The sequence below is a fragment of the Molothrus ater genome, chromosome 2 (assembly GCF_012460135.2).
Source record: "Molothrus ater isolate BHLD 08-10-18 breed brown headed cowbird chromosome 2, BPBGC_Mater_1.1, whole genome shotgun sequence".
NCBI classification, from domain to species: Eukaryota; Metazoa; Chordata; class Aves; order Passeriformes; family Icteridae; genus Molothrus; species Molothrus ater.
The window spans coordinates 41,301,388-41,322,496 of record NC_050479.2 but is presented as its reverse complement, the minus strand read 5'-3'; the positions used below and the strand labels follow the sequence as shown (position 1 = coordinate 41,322,496).

The 21,109-nt window shown below is 34.7% G+C and overlaps 1 protein-coding gene across 1 annotated transcript in view; it reads right to left on the bottom strand.

The window, feature by feature from the left end:
* The window catches only part of UGGT2 (UDP-glucose glycoprotein glucosyltransferase 2), a 75,183-nt gene that overhangs the window by 24,348 nt on the left and 29,726 nt on the right, over window positions 1–21,109 (bottom strand). The window contains exons 12-25 of the mRNA XM_036391351.2: window positions 20,276–20,426; window positions 19,180–19,299; window positions 17,277–17,362; window positions 15,580–15,715; window positions 13,841–13,972; window positions 12,964–13,128; window positions 12,387–12,510; window positions 12,189–12,287; window positions 10,336–10,430; window positions 7,837–8,043; window positions 6,554–6,685; window positions 4,540–4,667; window positions 3,263–3,358; window positions 2,052–2,154 (exon numbers count right to left, since the gene is read on the bottom strand). Of these exons, the coding sequence (XP_036247244.2) occupies window positions 2,052–2,154; window positions 3,263–3,358; window positions 4,540–4,667; window positions 6,554–6,685; window positions 7,837–8,043; window positions 10,336–10,430; window positions 12,189–12,287; window positions 12,387–12,510; window positions 12,964–13,128; window positions 13,841–13,972; window positions 15,580–15,715; window positions 17,277–17,362; window positions 19,180–19,299; window positions 20,276–20,426 (1,774 nt within the window). The remainder of the gene's footprint in view (window positions 1–2,051; window positions 2,155–3,262; window positions 3,359–4,539; window positions 4,668–6,553; window positions 6,686–7,836; window positions 8,044–10,335; window positions 10,431–12,188; window positions 12,288–12,386; window positions 12,511–12,963; window positions 13,129–13,840; window positions 13,973–15,579; window positions 15,716–17,276; window positions 17,363–19,179; window positions 19,300–20,275; window positions 20,427–21,109) is intronic.

The window sequence follows — 21,109 nt, the reverse complement described above, 5'->3', positions numbered from 1 at the left end:
TAAAGTCTGTAACAAAACTTTTTGAAAAAAGGGAAAAAACAAAGACTATATGGAAGGTGCTACCTGCCTCAGTCTGGAAAGGATTAGAGCAGTTCTTATGATACAATCCAGTACATATCTTAAAAACAAGCAGCAGCTTTGACTGAGGTCTCATTTGTGCTCTGACTCATACCCTCCTCCATCCTTACACTGCCAGTCTATCAGACTAAGCAGTAAAGTTTAGATTACAGCCCACCTCCAGCTATTTACACCTATCTCAATTTCAATCCCACTTAATATGAGTAACATTTTGTTTGTATTTTTAATAAAAAAGACCAAAAGATTTATTTGAAGTAGCTATTAAGTGACAGAAAGTAATACAATAGTTTCACCAGGGTGAAAAAACCCAGTCATTATATGGACATATTCAATGCAGAATGGGGCAAGAATCAAGTGTTCTGCCATGGTAGATACTCAGCCAATTTTGCACCATGAATAGTTACCAATCCAATATACTCAGCTCTAATCCAATTATATAAATGAAAAAAAAAAAAGAGCCTTTAAATATAAATTTATTCCAGTGATTATAGTATTTAAATCACCTATCTGTAGTAAGCTAATCAGAAAGGCATTCATTTAAGAACTTTGAGTTTGGGGCTTGCTGTATTTGCATGTCTGTTTTGTTTCTACAGCAGGAGATGGTGGCTTTCCAGGTAATTATATATATATATATAAAAATATATGTGTGTGTGTGCATATGTGTGCATATAAATTTCCAGGCTATTTTTCATTTTTAAAAAGATATTATTGAAAAGTCTAATCTACATTAAAATATTTCTGGTTTGTTTACTTTCAACAGCATTTCATTACTCTCTCCTAAGGGTTGGCTTCTTGACTAAAACTAGAGCTCCTATGACTCAAAGCAGGATCTGCCACAGCTGAACAGCTGGGGACACCATGGGAGTCATTTGCCTGGGCATGCATGAGAGAGCCTGTTGAGCTCAGAGGAATGGAGGTTTCTGCTCTGAGCTGCAAGATCCTTGATGTGATTTATACTCATAATATGAACTTCTGGAAAAATGGAGAGTTTCCAGTCCATTTCAACCTGAAAATATTTTCATTTGGTAATATCAAGCTTTCATTTTCACTGAGAAGGGTGAAATGAGAGATCTAGTTCTAGAGGTAAGCTCTAGAGTATTCCAGAATCTTGAAATAGCAAAATTTTTCATGAATTTTAAAAAATGTTTTACTTCGCTCCACTATATGAAGAGTGAGTGGATGCTTCAACATTTGATATAAAAGGGTATGAAAATGGGAGGGGGAAAAGCACTTGAAGAATTTATGAAACTTGCATAATTACTGCAGGAAAAAAAAAAGATAAAATAAGATGCAGCAAAAATCAAGTTGGAGGTTTCAGAATTATAACAGACCATAAAGTGAAGACAAAATTTACATTTTTATGGGAAACTATAAAGGATCCTGAGACACAGTGATATTCTGCAGTAGGTGAAAGAAGAAAATAATTTTAGCAGCTGTGTTTTTAAGACAGTTTCTCTTCAATAGCTACACACAATGGAAGCCTAACTAGATATACTTGATAGCATTAATCAACTGAGAAATACCCCACCAAGAGCTGAAAGCTTTATAGTCCAATCTTCTTATGATGATATTACAAGTCAGATTTAGACCACCTCATTTAGGTGCCTTGGAAAACTAAGGTGATCTGGTTTAATGGAAAGAAGCACATACCTCCTGAGATTTTGAGATGCAAAAAATTATGTACACAATCTCCTCCTTTCTTTCTATTGACTGTAGAGAGCACTTACAGGCTCACTTTAAGAGGACTGGGCCATGGGGCATCTGAATTTTACTTTCAAATGAGATATTCATAATGATGAACTAGATAGTTCAACTTCTTCTATGCATTAAAACAACTAAACACATATTTTAAAGGGAAAGAAAAAACAATCACATTTGTTTACTCTTTACTATACTGTATGTGGAAATTAGAAGAACTTTAGTAACAACTAAAGTACAAATAAGCAAATTACAAGAAATGACCACCATCTTACAATCAATAAATGGGTCATCTTCTGTGCTTCTCTTGTCAATGGATCCACAATAGCAACAACATCATAGAATGGGTCATTCTCCTGGGGCTCGACTTTTATTACACTGTTAAAAAAGTATTCAAAACAAGTGACATGAAAACTCAAATCTGAATTTGTTGAAAGGACTAACATTTTTAGAGATGGATTTGTAACATCAGAGGCGTTTAAGAATTTACTGCTCAAGAAAATATTTCCCTCGTTTCAAGTAATAATCATGATTGCTCCCTGTGATACAATTAGAAAAGCTAAATGTGAACAGGAGTAAAAAATATAGCATTAATCTACATACTTCTGTACTGGTTAGTGATTAGATACATTCTCTAAAACAAAATCAATAAAATAAAACACAGCAAGAAAAAGAGTCTTTTTGTCATTTGCTTACAGTTCCCTTCATGGAGATCAGGAATCATTGGATCAGGCAAGCAGTGGTGGTGACATAATTTAAAAAGAGGGGGAAAAATGGCATTTGAGAAGTGTGGAACTTGATAGGCTGGAATAGCTTTATGCAGTCCAGAAAATAATTCAGTTTGATAGACTTGATTAGGCTAAGTCAAGCAGAACCTGGTTAAAGTACTCTGTATTTACAGGAAGGAAATGTCAGTAAACTTAATTAAAAAAATGAAAAAAAAAAAAAAGGTCATATGCTGTAAATACAGAAAAGGGACAATTGGAATTTGTTTTCCACAAAATATATGGTCAGTCAGCACAGTACTGATTGCTACTAGTGTAACTTTGAAAAAGGTGTCAGCCTCTTAGAAAAGGCTACCACTGATTTCACTCCTGCTTTCACCAACAGGGACAGTCCAACAGTACACACAACTACTACTGGAGCACCTTTACCAATAAAAACAAGTAGAGATTTGGAAACAGCAAAAATTTTTATAAAAATTTGTAATTTGATTACAGTTTTTGTATTATCATATGTCCTTTTTAAAAATGTACCCCTCTCCTCTCTTTTCAGCAAAGGGTAAGGCTGGGAAATCAACAGGCATTACCAATGAATTTATTAGGAGAAAGGTAAAGATGCATTATGCTATGGCAGATGAGCAGGCTGTTCATAAAACAGTTTCAAAATCAGAATGCTTACTCAACTTTCCAAAGACTATGTAATCATCAGGACATTCAAATGTTAAAAAATTACTCTTAAGTGCATTATCATGAACAAAACTGACCTGTGCTGTTCCTTGAGTAATTCAACATCTTGTCTCATCTCTGTTTTAGGCAAAGATGACAGCAGGGCATCTATTTTCATAATCAAGTCACTGCCACTGTATTAAATAAGGCACATATAGTTTGGTTGTCATTAGAAAAGGAGCAAAACATTAACATTTTAATGTCAGTCTCTTTGCATAAAGCCTATTTAGGAAGCCCACATCCCAGACCTGGACTCTAAGGGGATTAACACCTCAGGACTTGCAGCTTGGAGTTAAACCTTCAGCATGACAATGCCCAAGAACCACTACAGCCTTAGAGAAGCCTTGTGAAATGGACAGTTCTTAATTTTAAGAGATGTAGAATTCACAAAGTTATCATTCAGCCTCACAGCAATTATTTTTCTCAATTGTTGGGTCTTGAAATCTGTGTAATATGATGAAAATGTGGAGCTTGGTCCACAAGACATATTAAACCTGAAATAATGACAAGTTTTTATTATTCACAAATTTGTAAAAAAGACACGATTCAGAATCAAGAGAAGTGAGTATATGATGTTAAGATCTGCTGACATTTCTAGCTTTTTTTTTTTTAATTTTTTCTGATTTATGACAACATTAAGGAACAGACATAAATGACCTGGTTTCAAGTCTGGCCACATCCTTCAATTTTTTCTATCGGAATTTCCTACTGAAGTTTCCTTAGAAATCATAGCTCCATTTCAGTGTTGTTAAGTCAGAATATTTGTCTAAATACATTTTGTCTCTCACTACTTAACTCCTTATCTCTTATCTCACTACTTATCTCTTGTTGATTTTGTTTTTCTGGTAATGATTCTTTCAGTTATGCCCGTCCTTCTAGATAACAGAAATGATACTCAAAGTCGAGAGGTACTGTAAGAAGAGTGTAATTTTGCTTTCTTCTTTGTACACAAGCTGTATCCTTAGGACCAGAAGATGGCCTGAACTCATCTCATCTTCACACTTCAGTGAACAGATGTGTGAATGCTGTCTACTATGGTGTCAGGGCACAACATCAGCCCATGCCTCTACCGGCTCCCTAACTAACAATTCCCAAAGACAATGACCTCAAATATTAATACTCAGATTTGGCCTAAGATGCACTGTATTTTATCAAGCTTATTTTTATTCTTTACAATTCCTCTTATGTAAACAAAACCTAGTAGGAATCCTTTAGTGTTAGCTGTACTCTTGGTTGTAAGGACAGTGAAAGTAGGGAAAGTCTTTGGAGTAATTCAGCAGAGCTGCACACATGTTATGAGGCAAGAGAATTTTACCTTTTACTACTGTTTCCCATCTCCTTGACAATAGCTTTAATCTTCTCTGCTGAGGTACTGTATGTTATCTTTTCCAACAAATTAAAGTCTTCTGCATAGAATTCATTTTCATCTAAAGGACCCAGTACCTTAGACAGAGAAAAAAAAACATTAAGTGAAGAATGTCCCAATAATGCTCTGTTTGTAAGTAAAAATAAACTAATACTTTAAATGAATGCACAATACTGAAGATGAAACCCCAATCTCCATATACATCAATACTATTGATTATAAAGCTAATTAAATGTTATAGTAACTGTGCAGGATTAGGCTTTTACAGTTATATGATTACAGTAATTATCAATCACAAAGAATAACTGCAATGGAAATATCCATGCTACTTTTCATTATACATCCATCTGTTAAGGAATACACTATTTAGAAATAACTCTAAGAAAAAGCTCTCTTATGTAAAATACTTTAAACTCAAATTACTATTTGTCTACCACACTCTTTAGGTTTCTAATTCTATGAACACAGTCTCCTTCTACCACTTGTCAAATGAAAGTGAACAGATAGAAAGAATGGGAAAGGATACAAAATGCATCATATGAGAAGATACAGGATTTTTTGGTGTCTGAAAAAAAAGAAAGTGCCTTGGAGTCCCAGAAAATAGCTTTGAGGATGTTGTTTGGATTTCCTACTCAGTCTATCAGGCCAAATTGAGCCAAGACAACTTCAATAGCCTACAGGGCTGCCAGACTCTCATTATATATGCTGGGTGCTGAATGCCTCTTCATCAAAATTCAACTGCGTCCTATAAATGAGAGTTGATATAACAAATTCCACTTTTGATTTTTTTTATTAATGATGCATGATATAGATGAAACCACAGTGTAATTAAGAAATGCTATGGTAATTTGGAGAAGTCAATTTGAAAAAAATTAATTTGCTCATAAAAAGCAAAACGTCTGTGATAAAATAGCAAGGACAGAAATGAAGGATATCCCACGTCCTTTGAAAAGTGATAGTTTAAAGTGAAAACACAGATATGAATATACATTATTAAATTTATCCAAATATTTCAATCAAACTTATTTCCCCAAAACTTAAAATATGACATTATTTTAGCTTTTTTAGGCATGGAGAACAGTAAGAATAATTTATAAAATAAATTCACTAATTTAGTTATGAGGGAGCTGACACAAAAAAACCCAACAATTCTTTAAGGCTTCATCAACAAAAATGCTTTCTGTGTGTTTCTTAGCTGTATTTCAGTTGCATCTCAGAAGCATTTAGGATGCACAAGAGTAACTAAACTCACTGAATTTAAAGAGTTTCCAGTTATGAGATGCCAACATAGTTTTCTTTCTATTTCTTTCAAATGGTGGAGAAAATGGAAAATAGAAGAATTAAAATGTAGTTTGTAAATTGTATTTGCAATGTAAGGCATTGACTGTCATTTAACAAGCACTAAATATTGAATGCAACATTTTATCTTTTGATCACAGATCATCTATTGACATACTGTAATTAAGGCTATTGTTTTCAGCATATACATACAAGACACTGAAACAAGAAAATTACTACACTTTTTATCTGTAAACTAAGAATTACGACTATAAAATAACTAAATATTTATTAAATATGATGCTTTAGAGCTTGAAATACTAACTTACTCAATGTAATTTATATACATTTATCTACATAGTAAAATAAAAGTAACTTCAGGATCAAAACTTATTCTTAACCATCACCATAAATCAGATACTAACCTATTTTGAGAATTTTGTCAGATTAACTCTATAATAGCTGTGGGAATGACATACACACATAGTAGCTTCAATGGAATGGAGCTAATGAACAAATTAGGACTAAAACAAAATAAAAAAGCAAGGCAAACGTTCATACCGTTCTCTAACAACTGTCTGAATAAATGGGAAATCAAGAGAATGCATTTTCTTTAGTTTGAAACTGAAGTTTCAGAAGTAAAAACATCCTAAAAAAGATTTGAGAGTCTTAATTTCCTTCTTACCCTGCCATTGCTAATAACAGCCATTTGCCCAGGAAGCAGCTTCAGAACCTCCTGGCAGAACATCTGTTGAGTTTTAATTAAATCCAGTCCTAAAGTGTTGTACTTCTTCTCAAAAGTATCACCATCCATTCCCTAAAGCAAAGGTAAAGCATGAGATGCTGGAATGATTCAGCAAAAATAAATTTTGTATCATGTGAGGAAATCAAAGATTTTCTTCAAGTTATGTGGTAACCAGAAATCAAAGTAACACAGCCACCTCAGCTTCAGTGTAAGCGCACAACTGCTGGTGGGGAGCCCAAGAGTGCAGTTTGTACCCTGGGGCAACTGTGAATAACCATGAGAGCAAAGCTGAGCCTGAGGTGAAGCAATTTTTCCATCATCCAGCACAACAGCTGCATGAAAAGTAACACTCTGTTAACAACTCAACTGTATTACCGCTTTTAGAAAAAAGATATAAAAAAATTTGTAATACTCCAAAAACCTAATGGTCATTCTAATATGGACATTGGATACAATTTGAACATATTTTGGGGAAGCCAACATCATCCAGAAAGACACATAATTCATTTTCAAAGAGGAGAAAAACATGCCAAAATTAGAATTGTGTCTCATCTGTCAGAATTATTCTGATATGTATTCATTAGTAATAAAGAGACCAAGCAAACGGATTCATTCAGATACAATTAATAAAATGACATTAATTAGTAACATAATTAGCATACAGAGCTTCATTAGAGACCTTTACGTCTTTCAAAATTTATTAAACAATGAAACAAGAAATATGACTCAAAAATATTCACTTTCTAATATGGAGAGTTTTCTTAGTCTTCCAACACTTCCTATTTAAAAAGGCTAAAATTTACAACTCCTTCTGAGACAAAAACCAGTAGTTAGCAGCTGTTATGAAATAACTCAGCTCCATTCTCCCGTAGTCTTAACTTTCTCTGAAGTCTAAATTCTTGAAAAACATTAATACTGCAATTTTAACTAAATGGGAGAGCTATTAAGAAAATAAAAAAATTAAAAATGAAACTATTTTGGTCTCAATTATCTGGTACCCCTATTGTGAATTTTTCAGTACTGTCATATTTTCTCCCTTTAAAGAAATTCTCTATTCCTCAATCACATGAAAGCCATCAAAAATCCAAGTCTGCTTGAGAAGAAACTGTATATGGGTTATAAACTTCATGGCATTTGGCCAAACACTGTTATTCTCACCACCTCCTTCCAATAAGATATATGGAAAATAAAAAAGGAAATAATCTAATTTAGCTTGTACTCACTGGGATAAGGAATTTAACAATTTTAGTTCCAGCAGCAAGGGATTTTGCTGTCTCCTCCTTACTGAGTTTACTTAGGAAACTTTTTAAGTTCCTGTTGTTTTGGGTTAAAAAAGCAGCCAAAATTCCTCTTGCAATGGCTGTGTTATCTTCCTTTATTTTTGATGAAGGATTGTTCAAAATCCCAATTCGTGCATGACTGCTTGTTTTCTGCAAAGAAAAACAGAACAATAAGTAATTTTACAGTTCCATCTGCTGTTACCTAATGTATTCATATCATTTATAACTATGTGAAATGCCCTTGAGTATTTAATTTTTTGCAGCTATTTGTCTTTAGAAAAGATACAACAATGACTAATTCAGTACTCCAACTGTGAGTAAAAAAGTGATTAGTAAGGATTTACCTATTCTGTGATAAATATTTTAAATAGAAGTGTTAAGTTTCTTTAATAGAACAATTGCCTTTGAGCATTTTGCAGAAGCATGTTTTTAACAAAGGACATAAATAAGTGCTCATTTACAGACTTCAGAACTAGTTTGATAGATGTCTGTTTTTCAAAAATTATTGAACTAAGCATAAAATAAATGCAAGAGAATGTATCCACTTACCATTTTTAAAGTTCAGCAGGAGCAAAATCCTTCACTTGCTAAAATCAGTAATGCCACTCAAATTTTACCAGAGACTGTGATGATTATTCTAAGGTAGGATCAAATAACACCACTAACTGAAGAAAAGGTAAATGGACTCCAATGCAGGAAAAACAAAAAATAAGCCATGCCCTCACTGGTATTTTGCACTGGAAAGGCTTCCACTAAGTACTTCCAAGATGGTCAAAAAACTATGAGGAAGTACTGAGGAATCTGGGCTTGCTCCACCTGGCAAAGAGGAGACTACAGAGAACTCGAGTAGCAACCAAGAGTTACTGAAGGGGAGTGAAAAACTTGAGAGGGCTAAACCCTTCCTGGTACCAGCAGAGAGTAACAAGGGGTAATGCTCACAAAGTTTGGCCTGGCAGAAAAGAACTGCAATAGGAAGGCAGTGCAACACCAGAGTAATTTGAAAAGGGAAGGGACAGAGTCATCTCCTTGGAGATTTTCAGAAATCCTTCAAACACACCTACAGATGACCTGATGTAATGAAGTCAATAATTCCACTTTGAGTGGGAGGCCGAACTGGATGACCTCGAGAGGTCTCTTCCAGCTAAGACAGCTCAAGGTTTTTACCAAGGAAGTACAAATTATTCAGAGTTTTCAAAATAGCATGTATTAGCTGGAATAGCTAGAAGTGAATTTCCTTCAGCCATTTTCACCACCACATTTTTGCATGCTTTACTTCAAATGCTGATGGCAAGTCATGAGCAAGTGGTGACTGTGCCAATTCTGCTACTATCAGGAATTATACTAGACCCTGACTTGAGAGATAGAAGGAAACTAGAAAGGAGTAAATATCCTCAATAAAAATCGGTGGACTTAAAAAAAATACTCTTGTTTTATTTCTCATGAAATCTGAAAATCACTAGACCAAGCAACACATGAAATTCATCTAATGTTTTGGGTTTTTTTCCCTAGATTCTTCTCACCAACACAAGGGGACTTGCCCAGGTGGTTCTCACCTCTTAGATGGGAGCTGTGGCAAATTTCCCCTGCTGAAGAGGGTTAACAAATTAAGCTACAGAGGGAGTACATCTGTCAAGCCTGAGACATAAATCAAGAAGTTCAAGAAATTAAATGCTTTTCTGTAACAAGGACTTGTACTGAATAGTCTTCTTTATCTTTTTTAAAGCCTTTTTCTAAGACATAGTTGTTATCACATTCTCTTGACAACATCCCAATTTTCTAGTTCCCTTAGGGTAGTTCCTATTTCATTCCTGATTAGAAAGTCCAGATAACTGCCTGATTTCAGTTTAAGTACTCTTTTAACCTGCCCCAAATACAGGGTCTTTCTGTCATTTATATTGCTTTACATTTATACTTTCTGAAGTATATTTATATTTCAGACATTCCTACCTAAATCCTATTATTAACAGAGAAGAACTTAAAAATAAGCAAACTCATAAATGTGGATGATTCTCCTAGGACATTAAAAAACACAGGAAAATCGATCTTAGAAGCACACAAACAGTATAGGGGAAAATGGTTGCTTCATGGCCACAGCTGTGCCACATAATACAGGAGAACACTGCTTAACGGTTCACATCAACAGGCAGTATCCCAAAGTCCTTCCAGGTAACATTCTGGGCTACCTGATGGGAGCAAGTCTAAGTGGGAAGGAATTTTAACACACAGTGTCACAGTTTGTATTCTGGCTCACAAGTCCATGAACAAAATGATCATTACCCTTCAGGAACTGAGTAAAACAAAAGCACAATCTCTTAAGTCTGCACCTGACCAACAACAAAGTTGCTACACTTTTATTTAAGAGTATGATTTTTGAATGTGCAGAGAGAGTTGTTAAGAACATATTCATAACAACTATTTTAATAAAACTGGCTACAAACTCACCAGGCTTTTCAAGGCATCAGAAAGCAGTCGTCTGCCAGCTGGCTTATCAAAATCAGCAACAATCCAGAGAGTAACAGCATACAACGCATCTTCATCTGAGAATTAAAGATAATCCTGTTTTACATTCTGGAGAATCTTCTCATGACTAACGAAAAGCAAATTAATTCTCTTTGTCATTTCTAAATTCATGTCTATGTTTAAGTGCTGACTTCAACTGTAAGAATAATCTTTGCCACATCAGAATCTTTTGCCTTCTGAATTGAAGTAAGATTCTTAGAAAACAATTTATCATGTTAATAGGAGAGAGAGACTACAGGAGCTGATCCATTGCTACAGCATTGAGACAAGAGGGCCCTAAATAATTAGTTCCAATTCACAAAACCTGCTTTACCAGAGGTTACTTGTGAACATTTGATAAAGGTTGATCATACATAGCCAGGAATGAAAAGAATTAAGTAGTTACAGGACCACATAAACTAGGCCAGTCACTTTCCCTGGCAGCAAAGGGAAAGTCCTTCAAGTAAAGGCAGGAAAAAACTTATCATTTCAGGATACAAATGGGAATATACTGAAGTCAGTTCAAGGAAAGTAAATTACTCTGTAAGTGTACACAGATAATTTCTGTTTTTCTTGCTCTATGGTTTCCTGTTCTTTACTTGTCATAGAAGAGCAATGGTAGGTGAAAAATTCTGCAAAATTATCTCTAGAAGAATATCAGTCTACTCAGGTCTACCATACATCCCCTAAAACATAATGCACAGGGACAGAAATTTTCCAGGTTTCTGGTGAGATGCTTGGAAAAGGTTATTATTAACTGTTGCTGTGGTGTAGAGAAACACATTGGGGAGAGAGATTTGAAATGTAGATTCCAGCTTAAAGGTTATAGGTTTTACACAAGAGATTTCAATCTTAGAAATAAGCCCACAGATTGAAAGCCATTGATTTGACAGCTCACTGGGATGTCCCTGTGGTTGTAGACACAGAATCAAATAAGAGTCAAATAAATTTATTTTAAAGAAATTTAAGTGTTTGGCATTTCTTTCTGATAATGAATTAAGTAAAATTCTGTAAATACCACATAAAAAGCAGTAAAAGAAAGCTCTTTATTAACAGGGTTTTTGTGTCCTTTGAAGGACTGATGTAAATGAGCAGCTGTTTCATAAGGCACAAACTATTGTAAAATTCCATGCAGAATTATGACCCCATTGTTGTAATATCTTCTCACTCCAGGAAAATACTTGCATATGCAACGAAAATATTTTACATAAAAAGCATTTGAAATGTACAAAAACATTTGAGTTTTAACAAAGACAAAATGTAAAAATGAGTTATAATTCATCAGAATATAAACTCTATTTTTTATAGAAAGATTAAGGCTTGTTCAGCAAAATTAAACCACCCAACTAGAGGAAAAACAAGGAGATACCTAATTTTGATATAAACATACAAACTCTATACATTCTGCCCTGACAATGCTGCAAGTAAGAGTCACTTGAAAACCAAACAGACTTCAATATCCTCAAGTAAAACCATATGTATGGAAGCTGAGTCTATCTTCAAAGTTGCAAAAGTCTTGTAAAGGTTTCTAACTTCATGTTTTAAAACAAAAACAACTAGCCACAACATCCATCCCATTTCAAAGCCACAAAAACTAACTACCCTGTTAATTATTAATTAGGTTTGTAATATTCAGATATGCTCTGCTTCCTGAAAGAGGATACTGGGATACTGAGAAATATTTAATTTACATGGACTCCTTGGAATATTGACCTATTTGGGATATTTAACTGGTAAATTTCAACAATTTGTAATAGCCATATATAGACAGATAATCTATACATAAAATTAATTACCTTTTTTTGTTAAATACTTCATATTATCTGAAATTACGGCACTTTTATCTTGTGAGTCCAAAAAGGAGAAAGTAGAGAAGTCTTCCACATGAAATGGAACTGCATAATGTAAGACACAAAGTATTAGACTTTAAAATATGAAAACAAACCCAAAAAACCAACCCACAAATCATAACAATATCCAAAAAAAGGAGTTACCAGGACTGGATCTGAAATGTATGTATCTTCTTTCTGCTCCAAGAATACTGGGGTTTATACGGGAAACTACATTGTTCTGATCCATAAGAAAATCCACTGCATTTACATTATCATCTAACAAGCCCTGCAGTAACAGAAAAATGTAAAATTTGTACTATTAAGGCAGATTTTCAAGACAAACAAAGACCAAGAATTTGTTTAATCTTTCGGCTGAGCTTAAAGTTTCTATACACATCAAGTTATGGACAATGTCAGGTCAAAACCATATAAATGTCACACAGATAACATTTCAAAATACCAGATATACATTTTTCAATGAACAACTGCAGTACATCCTCAGTTTCAGGTGGAAAAATTCTATATAATGACTATATGCTTAGCTGATCCTTCAGCCTTGAATAATTTCAATATACTCTTTCAAAACCATGACCACAAATGACGGTAACAACGTAATTGCAGGTGTGATATTACTAATTTCAAGCCACCTCATTATAAAAAACCATAATATATAAACCTGACTGCAACAATTCACTGTCAAATGCTTCACCCTGCACTCGTTCAGAAATGTTAAGCATACCATGAACACTGCCCGCTGGAAGAAGCCAGTGGCATCAAAAATCCTCTGAAGAATAAGGGTCTCCAGCTCTGCCGCATCCATCTCCTCTCTGGGAAAGGGCACGCCATTAAACAGCGCCTGAGGCAGCGGGCCCAGGCCACTCTTCTTATGAAAGGTTGCTCCTGCCTGATCAAATCAGAAATATCACAGGATTAAACAGACTGGGGCTGACTGTAGTAAAAAGATGAAACTAGTATCAAGAGAGGATGAGCTCTAATCTCCAAGCATGCTTCACTGTCACACCTTGTCATCAGTGGCAGGGACAAAAAGTGTTTGGAAACCTGATGGGACAGATGGGACTCATTTGTCAAACCGAATGACAAAGGAAATTATAGATCCATATACTTTGTTGTGAACTTTTGCTTTAACATCTTGCTGAGAAATTGTTTTTCATTTTGCTTAACATTCTAGTTTATTCTTTTATTTTAAATAAAAATAAAAATAAAAATGAAGCAAATAACATCAGAGAAGAACCCTGAGACAGTCAAAGCTGCTTTTACCAAAGAAAGAACCCTAAAAAAAGTCAAAAGGTTTTTATGTTTGTAAGTCAAGCTTTATTTGAGAAGAAAGCAGAATTCAAGACACACCCCTTGACATGCCTGCTAGAAAAATACTTGTGGCTCCTGAAAGCAGCAGGCAAGAGTAAACTTTCATAGTGAGAGTAGTAATGCAGTAACCTTTACAACATTTCCATCAATGACTGAATGGTGGCTGAAGAAAAATTTTACTCAAAGGTTCTGTATTTACTTGCTTTAATATTTAGCAATCCTTCAACTTAGTAAATGCATTGAGTTGTACACACTGCAGTACTTCTTACTCAGCACAGCTCTAAACGTACCTTCCTCCCTTCATCGTATTCAGAACGAACACCCAGGATACTCTGAACATCAGCATGGGGGTACTCACTCCTAAGAACGTGTTTCACATCATCCACTGTCAGAACATTTCCATCTTTCACTTCATGGTACATCTGGAAGAATTATAACCCAAAGAAATTAAAAAATGTAGTAAGTTGTCCCAAACAATAATTGATAAAATTATAAAATTATAAAATAAATTGATAAAACTAATAGAAGTAAATAAACAATAAATAAGTATAATGTTTTTATAGTGTGCTAGCAAATTTTTTACTGGTAAAATTTCATATTGCTTTTATTGCGGTACTCCAGTTTTTATACTGCTTTAGTAATTATCACCATTGCATATATGGACAATTTTTTATTAGAGCACTGTTCTGATTGATCTATTATTACACCTTTAGTCTAAATCTGAAGTGGATTAGAAATACACCTCTGTGAGCTAAATGTGAAAGATAATTGGAGAGGTAATTGGAGAGGTAATTGGAGAGGTAATCTAAATTCTCTCTATAAGCTAACATGGATAGTTAAGCTGAATCTATATTAATCCAAGCCTAAACTAGTCAGTGACAGTTTTTTCTACAGTGATATTTTTCCCTTACTGTTATTTTATTTCATAGAATAATATTTTATTACTTTCATCATACATACAATAAAAATTTTAAGTGAAAATTATTCATTTGTCTTCAAATGAGGAACAATATTTTCCTCTATAGGTCTGAATAGCTCAAACTTTATATTATTGCTTCTATTTTTGTTAACTTTCAATTATATTTATCACCCCCCCCTTTTTATATTATGCAAAGAAGTAAAGAGAGGAATACAACATTTTAAAAAGCACACTCTAAATTATATTTTTTGATCTAAAATGGATAATTGTGGATAATGGATATTTGTTACCCATGGATAATTGTTACCCATGCATGTCAGCTCCCTAACATTTGTGGATTTCTCTTCCAAGGTTTCTTAGTTATTTCAATTCCTTTAATCTTAAGCTCTCAAAGTTTGTCCATGACACCATGACATTTTCTAGGCACTAAACATAAAACCAGAAAACAAATGGAAGAAAAATTGTTAGGAATAAATACCATATTCCCTAATTTTTACCCACAGAGCCTTTACATAGATGGCTCACCTTATTTCTCCTCCATTCATCTCTAATCTCCAAAATTCCTGTCTTATAAGAATCTGCACTCTCTCACAAAGTTAACCTGTCTCATTTAGCTGCAAGCCTGGAATAGTTCTATGCTTTCTGCACTGTGGACAGCTCAAGCATGAGCAAAGAATAGAAATTATCTTACTGTTTCACTTCCTACACTAGACAATAAGAAAGGGTTTTTCAAATCTTACAGGACTGCCAAAGTGACATTAAAATCCCTGTACTCCAAAAGACACAGAACACAAAGACAGGCCCATTATGTTAACATTAATACAGAATAATTTTTCATAATAATAAAAGCTGAAAGGCATGCACCTACTTTTTTATATTACTGAAGAAAACCTGTTGATAGGCAAAACTACAAGAGCAAATGGGTTGATGCAAGAGGAAACTATTTCTGCAAATAATTCTATAGACTATTAATGTTATACATGCTTTTAATACTTAATTTCTGCATAAAGTAAATGCATACATCTCATGTTATCACAAGGCAGCAAGACCTTAACTATTAATAAATCATAAACCAGAAGTATATAGATGATTTCTTATGAAAGAACTAACATTAATTATCGACATAAAGGCCTGAGAGGTGTCAGATTCCTCTGCAATGTAATTAAAAGTTCTCCAAAGAGCTACTCCAGCATCTTCATTTCCATCAATTTCTTCTTGTGTACTTAAAATAAAAACTATTCCAATTCTATAAAAAAAAAAAAAAGAGATCATACATTTTAACACAGTATCTGCTTCACACAAATTCTAACACAAACACAGAAGAACAAAATGTTTGCATTCAAGTGATCTGCCCAGCACGTAGAGATAAAAACCCCGTACCTGGGCGGTGTTCCCATGACTGTGTAACGACATAGGATACCAGCTATGCATCCTTCATCAGCTCTACAGTATGCTTAGGTTACCAGCTATGTACTGACTTTACATATACCTTTTACAGCTGACAATAATTAGGATTTCTCTGAGTCAATAGGGTTTAATCACAGTATTTCCTCTCCTTACCTGTAGTAAGGTTTTGATTTTTTACATTCCTGCCATCATCTCTTAATGGCTTGAGTCTTTGTTTTAGTCTGGGCATTCTCTGTCTTCTATTTTTCCTGACAGAGATATCTTGAGTAGATGCATGAAGACAGTGCTGAGGTACTGATGTCCTATCATCAGTGTGTGCCATTCCTACCAGCCCTTCTCTCACCTTTTTAACCCTCTGGGCTTTCCACCACCCTGACATGGCCGTTCATTTTCCACTCACATTGGTTTTAAACACTCCTACTACTAACCCCTCCATTTCCATTAAATGAAAGAAAACCCAAAGGAATATGAGGCTTGGGAGGTAAAAAGGCCTATTGGAGGTGGTGCATTGATACTGCTCTCATGTAAAAAGCCTGGATGAGACTAAGCCATACTATGGTCCCTTCCAACCCAAACCTTATACTATACTTATGGTCCCTTCCAACCCAAACCCTTCTGTGAAGACACACAAAACACTGCAATCTGTCTTTTGTTATGCTTTTGTAATTGAATGGTAAAAAATTAAGAAAAGCAACTACAAAAAAAGATCAGAACTAGTAAAATTTTAAAGTAAAATGAAACACCTGTAATTTATTGAGGACACAAAAAGCCATTTCACAGGAAGATTTTAAATATTTAACATGCAATTCATCTTGCTGAACTTTGGATATCCTTCTTTTATAAACTGTGGAAATAAACAGCCATTTCTGAGATCAATTCAATTTTCTTTTACAACTAGGTATCTCAGATCAACCAGACTCTTCCTCAAGTGTCTCTCAAATGATGTTCACTTTCAGAAATTCAAAACTCAACAAGGATAATCTCACTTTGGTCTTTAAGAGTGTATATTGAAACAATATTAGAAAAAGCAACCACAATTGAAAGAACTGAATTTTCAAAATTCCCTGAAAGCATATTTTACATAACAAATATTTTTTATTAGAATGCAACTTCTCAAGGGCACCCAGTAGGATGATTTGACAAGATAAATTTTTATCAGACTTTTGCAGTTCATTTTACACACACTCAAGTATGTTTTACCTTGCAATCTATTTGCTTAAAAATAATTAATACCTGAATAAGCTTGACACAAGTGGGTAACCAATGTGCCTTATTAGAATGTTGCTGCATTGCATTTAACTCAAATTCACATCCTCATCTAGCAGAATAGAAAATGAAGAAGAAAAAAGGGAAGAATCCTTTTTTAAAGATTTTTCCTCAAAACTTTCAGTTTTCCTTACCTAAGTGGTACATCATGATGATAGAATAATTCTGCGAGCTTCATATAATCACCAGTATCTTCTTGGATAGGGTCAACAAAAAGTACCTAAGAAGAGAAAACATATCAGGCATCCAATATTTATTCTTGATGTCTGTTTTTATTTTTTCTTCAGACATAAAATCTAAGACAAGAACATTAATTTCCAAAGGAGCTGTACGCCCCAGCTGTTTTCAATTTTTTTAGAGCATTCATTGTAAGAAAACATTAAGACTGTAAATGAAAATAATATCAGAATTAAGGAATTTGGACCAAACAGTGAAAATAGGATTTAACCATTCACTGAACTTCAAACGAAGTGATCCAGCTTTTCTCCTTTGAAAGACTCTGTGCCATTACATTGCATTTATTAATAAACTCCATATTTATTTTAGAAAGATATAATGCTGATTTTTCTGTTACATCTTTTAACAAACTCTTCTGTTGTGAAAACCAAACAAAAATAAATCAACAATATTTTGGCTGCAAACTTCAAGCAAAAAATTGATCTTTTGGGTAGATTTCTTCCTTCCTGTCTCACCTATCTTCGTATTCACTCTTTCACTTAGTGTAGCTTGGAGTATAAACTCAGATCTTTCAGGCATGCACAGAATTTAAAACTGGGATGTGTCTGCATAGGCAAACTACCCTTATGTAGCTTTAATTGGACATCTGTACCTCATTTATTCAACTTTGCACTGCAAACTCCCCTTACAATTCATCAAATTTGCTAGAGTAGGTGAAATGAAGCAGGGTAACTTGAAAAATTTTGAACACTCCCCTTCAGGTTATAATGAAATGGTGTGTTATAGATTTCTACAACACAGCTCTTATATTTAACCCTGAATATGTAATGTGATCTACTTCATATTAAACACATGTTACACTTCATTATAAACATACACTTTTTAATTACCTATTGCTGGTATTTTCATAGTCTTTTTACACACAAACTTTGCATCACTTCAAGCAACTACATCAGAGGGATCAAGTGTCCCCTCAACAGCTTTGCAGAGGACAGCAGACTGAGTGGTGCAGCTGACACATGGGAAGGATTGGAAGCCATTCAGAGGGACCTGGATAGGCTCAAGAAGTGCATCCATGGGAACCTCACAAGTTTCAACAAGGCCAAGTACAAAGTGCTGCATCAAGGCTGGGGCAACTCCAGTTTAGCAACACAGGCTGAGGGATGAACAGATCAAAAACAGCTCTGCCAAGAAGGACTTAGGAGTTGCTGGTGGATGAGAGGTTGGACTTGAGCTGGCAGTGTGCACTCACAGCCCAGAAAGCCAAACATGTCCTGGGCTGCATCCAAAGCAGCGTGGGCAGCATGGCCAGGGAGGGGATTCTGTCCCTGTGCCATGGTGAGAGCCCACCTGGAGTGCTGCATCCAGCTCTGGGGTGCCAGCACAGGAAAGACATGGACCTCAAGTGGATTCAAAGAAGGGCCACAAAAACAAACAGAAGCTGGAGCACCTCTCCTATGAGTACAGGGAGACTTACAAGAAGGAAGTCTGTGTTACCAGTAGCAGAGTCATTGTAGTGATAATTAGTATGCTTTATAACTTAAATATCTTTGTACCTCAGTTTGCCATCTCTAAAGCACAGACAGCTATCATTACCTTCCCTCATGCTTTGATAGCAGTGAATTTTCTATGCATAGCATGGAAAGGAACATAAAAACTATTCACAAAACTGTGCCCAAATCCATCTGCAAATCAAACTCACAACCACATATGACTCACTAGATAAAGCAGTATTCACTACTCTTAGCAGATCCACACAGAAAACTTAACAATAAATCCAGCACGTGTATTTTTTAATAAACTGTCTGCCCACATATTAACATATACAATGGGCAAAAACCCGAAGTTCTCCAAACTTACCAAATTATATAAATTTCGTCTAATCTCATGTAAAAATCCAGGAAATGAGGGTTTTAGCAGTTCCTGATAGCTTTCAGGCCATGTGCTATAGCTGAGATCTTGTTCTATATTATTAATCCACTAAAACAAAAAAAAGCTGTCATTTAGGAAACATGCATCAAACACAGAGAAATATGTGGACAAAATAATACTATAAAATGTCTCCCTTTCTTTCATAAAATAATAACAGGAAATAGATTCTAAATTTTATCTTCAGTTTTTCTTTTTAATCAAACTGTTTTTATCTGCAGTACACAATAAAACTAATACTGGATGGAAAAGGAGAAAGGACCATTAGTACTGTGTACAAGGATGTGAACAAACCCATTTTTTTTCCAGTGGGGAAATTACTTTCGCAATGCAAGCATCATAACAATGTATCACACAGATGTGTGTAACACAGCACAACCATCTTGGAATCCATGTACAGTATTTATCTTCAGACTGCAGCAACAGAACTTGAGATAGATCAAAATAGGCAATTAACATGTGGCTGATCTGTTCTTCTAGTCCCTTCTGTGCAAGCTGGGGCAAACAGAAGAGTGAAATGCGGCTCTTTCAGGTGCAAGAAAGGAGTATTTTAGTGCTGTAGTGGTTTTGGTTTGTGCATTTTCTAATGGAGCATAACCTCTGTAATGAAATCTGTGCAAATTTTCAAGAAGGATAAAAATCACAGTCATTGGACAGCTAGAAAGAAATATATTAAGTGGCCCAAAATTCACTCAGAAGTCTTGCATAATGAGATATTACGTAGTATTATGTAGCTACATTAATTGATATAAAAGACAAATTGTATAGTTTGGAGCATGCAACTACTCTAAATATATTTTTCTTTTCCTTTAAACACCCCAGTATCTTAATATTTTAATAAGGGAAAAACTACAGAAAATTACTCATTAAAATATTGAAGGGATATTACCCTTGAAAACATTTTAAACTGCTAATTGATCTATGGCCTTATGAAGAGTATTTCAACTGCAGTAAAAAAAAGAAAAACTGTTTCATACAGAGAATTATCAAAGATGTAATCTCTAAATAAATAACTTTAGTTACTTACTATTATTGAAGAGTGACGAATATCTAGTGCATAATTATTATCTGTAGGATGTACATGCAACCTCATAAATTTACTCAGGGTCTCCCCTTTGATTCCAAGTTCGTGAAGGCCATGCATCACTTTTCCTTCCAGTTTAAGAGTCTCTAAAATGCTTTTTCAGGAAGATAAAGTACATAATGTCTATGAAGATCTCTTGTCATGACATAAAAATTATTTTTAAAACTAAAAAAACCTCTTCATGTTAATAGTCTAAGGAATGTTTTCTCTTTATATTCTCCCACAGCCTAATGTTTAAACCGACATCAGTTAATAATACTATGCCTCTAACTTTTTTCAAAACATAATTATAACAGATTATACAATTCTTTTATTCATTTAGATCTATTTTATACAAAGCAATTTTATCCATCCTTAGTAAGAAGTGGCAGGACAGCAGAGTGAAAGCTTTCTTGCTGCACTCTCCTGCCTGAGGCAGAAATCTATCCAAGCTGGGGTACCCTAAGAAGCAGCTTTGCAAGTGAGTAGAGAAGCAAGCAACAAGTGATGGAGACACAGAGGAACTCTAAGCCTGTATCATGGCAGAACTCAGCACAGAGGAAACAGAGCCACACCCTAAAAGCTCACAGAAGACCCAATGGGACTCTGGAACATCTGCTGCAACCTGAAAGTTCAAATTTGAGAATAAAAAAACCCCTGAAATACTCCAGCAGAACACAGCTGGCAAAACTTTGTGACTGCCTCCATGTCTGTATTTTCCTGATTGTTAAGTAACAGGGATATGAAAGCATTACTTACTTTTTTATTAAGTGCTTTCCACACCTTTTTACAAGTACA